Source organism: Chrysemys picta, unplaced genomic scaffold (genome assembly GCF_011386835.1).
Source record: "Chrysemys picta bellii isolate R12L10 unplaced genomic scaffold, ASM1138683v2 scaf3658, whole genome shotgun sequence".
Taxonomy (NCBI): Eukaryota; Metazoa; Chordata; order Testudines; family Emydidae; genus Chrysemys; species Chrysemys picta.
Window position 1 is genome coordinate 1 of NW_027056359.1, and position 4,259 is coordinate 4,259.

The 4,259-nt window shown below is 60.2% G+C and overlaps 1 protein-coding gene across 1 annotated transcript; it reads right to left on the reverse strand.

Annotated features, from left to right (window-relative positions):
- Window positions 1–7: 7 nt before the first annotated feature.
- LOC101934289 (sialidase-3-like) lies at window positions 8–3,349 on the reverse strand (the record flags this gene model as incomplete). Its single annotated transcript, XM_065580467.1, is given in 5 exon segments — window positions 8–293; window positions 295–323; window positions 1,143–1,373; window positions 2,330–2,463; window positions 3,151–3,349. Coding segments are annotated over 3 exon segments (519 nt in total), but the record flags the coding sequence as incomplete, so codon positions are not given.
- Window positions 3,350–4,259: the final 910 nt, after the last annotated feature.

Sequence of the window (4,259 nt, forward strand, 5' to 3'; positions counted from 1 at the left end):
AGGTATAAGCCGGGATCACCAGCCGCCCGGAGCTGAGCTGCACCCCGTGCCCCGGCCCCACCGCAAACGTGGCCCAGTCCTTCAAGTCTTCCCCAATCACCTGCTCCGTCAAGTCCGTTAACGAGCTCCAGGTCTGGCCGGCGTCTCCGCTGCAGACATAGCACAGCCGAGCGGCGTTCTTCCCGGTCCAGATCTGCCATTGCTCTGTGACGTGCTTCCTCACGCAGATGAAGAACAGGAAAACAGTCTGACTCTTCCGCTCGTACACCGGGCAGGGGCTCATCGTGCGGTGACCCGCTTGTCAAGGGCTCCCTGGGCCCCCACTGCAGCAGGAGAGAGGGGACGAGAACAGGTAGGTCAGAGGGGTAAGCAAGCGGGGCCCACTCCTCATTACGATGACCATCCCGTACGGCCGCCTCAGAACCGGATGGGCCTTGGAGCTCACACTTCACCCCACCACCAGGGGGAGCTGTTGGGCCCTCAGCACTTCTGAAAACCAAGCAGGTGCCAAAACAGGGATCGAAGAGCCTCATTTTAGGCTCTTGGTTCTGCCTTCCCCTACGGGAGCACGGGCGGGGCTGCAGCAGCTCCCCTCACGGCTGCGCTGGCTTCTGCTTTAGTTGCTTGGCTCTGCTTTTCCTCCCTATGTGGATCCAGCCAGACACAAGCTGGCTGCAATTAGAGACAAGACACATACCAATCACGCAGTCACTAGCTCTGTGGGAAAGGGACTGTCGCAATCCCAGCCAGTTCCCCGGCCCGGCCTCCCTCTCCTGAGCTGCTCTCTCAGACGTCTACACTGCATTTGGAGTGAGCCTCCCAGCCCAGGGCGGCAGTAAGGTTGCCAGGTTTCCTCCCCCATCATAGTCCTTAGGGGTGCGATCCTGCAAGGTGCTGAGCAGTCTCAACTCCCTCTGGACTTCAAAAGGCAGGTAAAGGCCCCCGGCACCTCATCGGAGCGCCCTGCCCCTCACAGGAGCTAGCCCTGTGCCAGTATCATTAGCTACTGGGGGGTGCATAGCCTGGAGTGCAGGTATCCAGGGAGAGGCAGAACCCCAGGAAGCGCTAATGCTGAGACACTCGGGCAGAGAGCGGGCACTAAGCGAGGGGGGTCTGCAGGGAAACAATGCACAAGGAATTACCTCGACCGAAGTCCCTGTCTTCCGACCTCGTCTCAGCACCAGGTACTCAGCGTCCTCGTCCCTGGCAGAGGAGCGCTTCTCTGCGAATGCCAGGAGCGTGTCTGTGGGGATATACAGCAGTGCAGGGACCCGATAGGTGACCCCACTCCGTGGATCCTGGTGGAAGAGAGTCACCTTCCCAGAGCTCATCGAAGCCTTGATCATGATGTCTCGACGTACCAGAGACCTCAGCTGGGAGAGAAAAGGGATCAAGGGAGTTAAAACAATACTAGTTATGGAGCTTCTCTCAGCCACAGAGCTGCACCCACCTGCTCAGACAGGAAACGTACTGGGCTCCTCAGACAAAACAAGCAATAACCCTGAGCCGTAAAGGTCGGAGTGTATTAGCTGTGTGCTGCAGAGCTCAGCCATACGTGGTTACAGCCCACCTCCAGCTATGCACATCCTTATTTCAGTTTCATTTTGCTGCTATTTCTTTCGCTGCCAACTCCCCAAAATGGACTTTGTTTCCTCCATGCTCTGCCGCTGCCGCCCAGAGTTTCCCCGCACACTTCAAAGGGAGATGGGGCAGTTTAAGCCCCACATTGAGGTTTTGTAGATAACGACGGGAGAAATGCGATCATGACATTTTTAATTAAAGTGTCAGTGAAAAACTTTGGCCTCTTTTTCAAACACCTCCACGAACAACAGCTCGGAGGGAGGGAGTGCAGAGCCAGGAAGGGAAAGAAACAGAAAGAGAAGCCCCCAGGGATCAACCTAGATTAGAAGAGGGACATTTTACCTTTGTTAAAAAAGAACAAATGCTGGCCACAGCGAAACATGGATGAAGGCAGGATGGCCCTGTGGTTAAGCCACAAGTCAGGTGATCTGGCTTCTCTTCCCATCTCTGCCATAGACTCACTGCACCAGGCAACCAGGTCAGGGACCAATGCTGCAAGGGGCTCAGCACAGACTTAGCTCCTACTGATTTCAATGAGATCAGGATCCAGCCCTGATCAGCAGGGGTTGGGGGCCAGGACACTGAGTTAGGGCCAAATTCTGCTCAGTTACACCAGAGTAATTTCTGGCTCTGGGTTTACACCAGCGTCACAGCGATCAGAACCCGGCCCCCACTGTCTCCAAGTGACAAACAGGCACCTTCCTCCAAGCCCAGACTTTCCCAGCACCAGCCCAGGGCAGCAATTTACCGTCAGCCGGTGCCTGCCCTGCTGGAGGGAATCCACACAGCGCTGTCTCCAATGCAGACCGGCTCTGGCCTCTCCCTCCTGGCCCGGCTTTCTGCTCTTTCCAGCGGGGAATGGGACAAACTAGACCAGGGAGCCTAGAAACAGCAAGAAAAGTGAAAGTAGAAGCTCTAACCCTGGCAGGGATTCAAGCCCTACTGAGCCAAGCCCAAGCCCCTCCCTATGCCACTGCTCCATCCAGGATTCCTGCTAAAGAGACGTGCTACAGCGCCCCACCCCCAAAGCGGCCTCCGCACCGCCCCCAGTCATGGCGAGTCCCCCCCAACAGACCTGCCCCCCACCTCCCATTGCACCGAGTCCCCCTGCCCCCATCAGACCTGCCCCCACCTCTCATTGCACCGAGCCCCCCCACCCCCATCAGACCTGCCCCCCCCACCTCCCGTTGCACCGAGTTCCTCCCCGCCCCCATCAGACCTGCCCCCCACCTCCCATTGCCCCGAGTCCCCCCGCCCCATCAGACCTGCCCCCACCTCTCATTGCACCGAGCCCCCCCACCCCCATCAGAGCTGTCCCCCACCTCCCATTACACCGAGTCCCCCCACCCCCATCAGACCTGCCCCCCACCTCTCATTGCACCGAGTCCCCCCGCCCCCATCAGAGCTGCCCCCCACCTCCCATTACACCGAGTCCCCCCGCCCCCAACAGACCTGCCCCCGACTCCCCATTGCACCGAGTCCCCCCCGCCCCCGTCAGACCTGCCCCCCCACCTCCCATTGCACCAAGTCCCCCTGCCCCCATCAGACCTGCCCCCCGCCGCTGCTCACCGCACACTCTGCTCCGCACTCACGGCTCTGCGGGGCTCGGGCACTGCAGGGCACTGGGAGCAGCAGGACCCGCACACACCCTAATTGGAATCGATATGAGCAATCACTCGAAGAAGAAAAATCGCTTCCCTCGATCTGCTGGCAATGCGCCTGCTAATACAGCCCAGTATGCAATGGGGAGTGGGGGGGGCAGGTCTGATGGGGGCTGAGGGGAACTTGGCTCATTGGGGGGGAGGAGCCAAGAGTCCCCCCGCACCTCCATATTGTACCGAGTCCCTCCCGCCCCCATCAGACCTGCCCCAGCCGCCCCTCAGCACAGACTCTGCTCCTCACTCACGGCTCCACGGAGCTCGGGCACCGCAGGGCGTTGGGAACAGCAGGACCCGCTCCCTGCCTGTCCCCGGCTCCCCCCTCCCGCGGCCGGCGTGCAGCTGAATCGCTTCCCCCGGCACCGGAGGTAAATCCTAAGCTGCTGGGAGAACCGGGCTGCTCTCGCGAACTGCCCAGATCCTGGCTGGTGTAAAGCCCCGTGAACCCCGCAGTCCCAGGGGTGACCCTTGGGGGGCTGAGCCAGTCCCTGGGCTCAGCCCTTCTCACCCAGCGAGCCCCAGCCAGGGTCCCAGGCCAGCAGGGACCATTGTGATCATGAAGTGTGGCCTCCTGCATCGGCCGCTTGCCCTCCCTGTTCGATATTTCCAGCTCTCCCAGTGCTTCACAGCAGGGGGGGATCTCCTGGCCCTTCCCCGGGAGATCGATGGGAAAACTGAAGCACGGAGCAGGGCGGTGACCTGCCCCAGGTCTGGCAGTGAGTCAGGGGCAGAGACCGGGCTAGAACTCAGTCCTGGGGCTTGTGCTCTAACCATTAGGCCAGGCTGTTTCCAATACCACGTGCTGAATTTTCACTGCATGCCTTGGCCTCTCAGCTGCACAGAGAAAGCCCTAGCGCTGCTCATCCCAGACAGGCAGGCTCCCAGCGTGGGAACCTGCCTATCTGGGGCCACCGCTTCTGCGCCCCCCGTTATCCTGTAGCACCTCTCATTTCCACCCCTCAGTCAGTCCCTCCCTGATTTCCCGCATCTGGCAGTCTTGCTTCGCCACCTAGTGGCGCT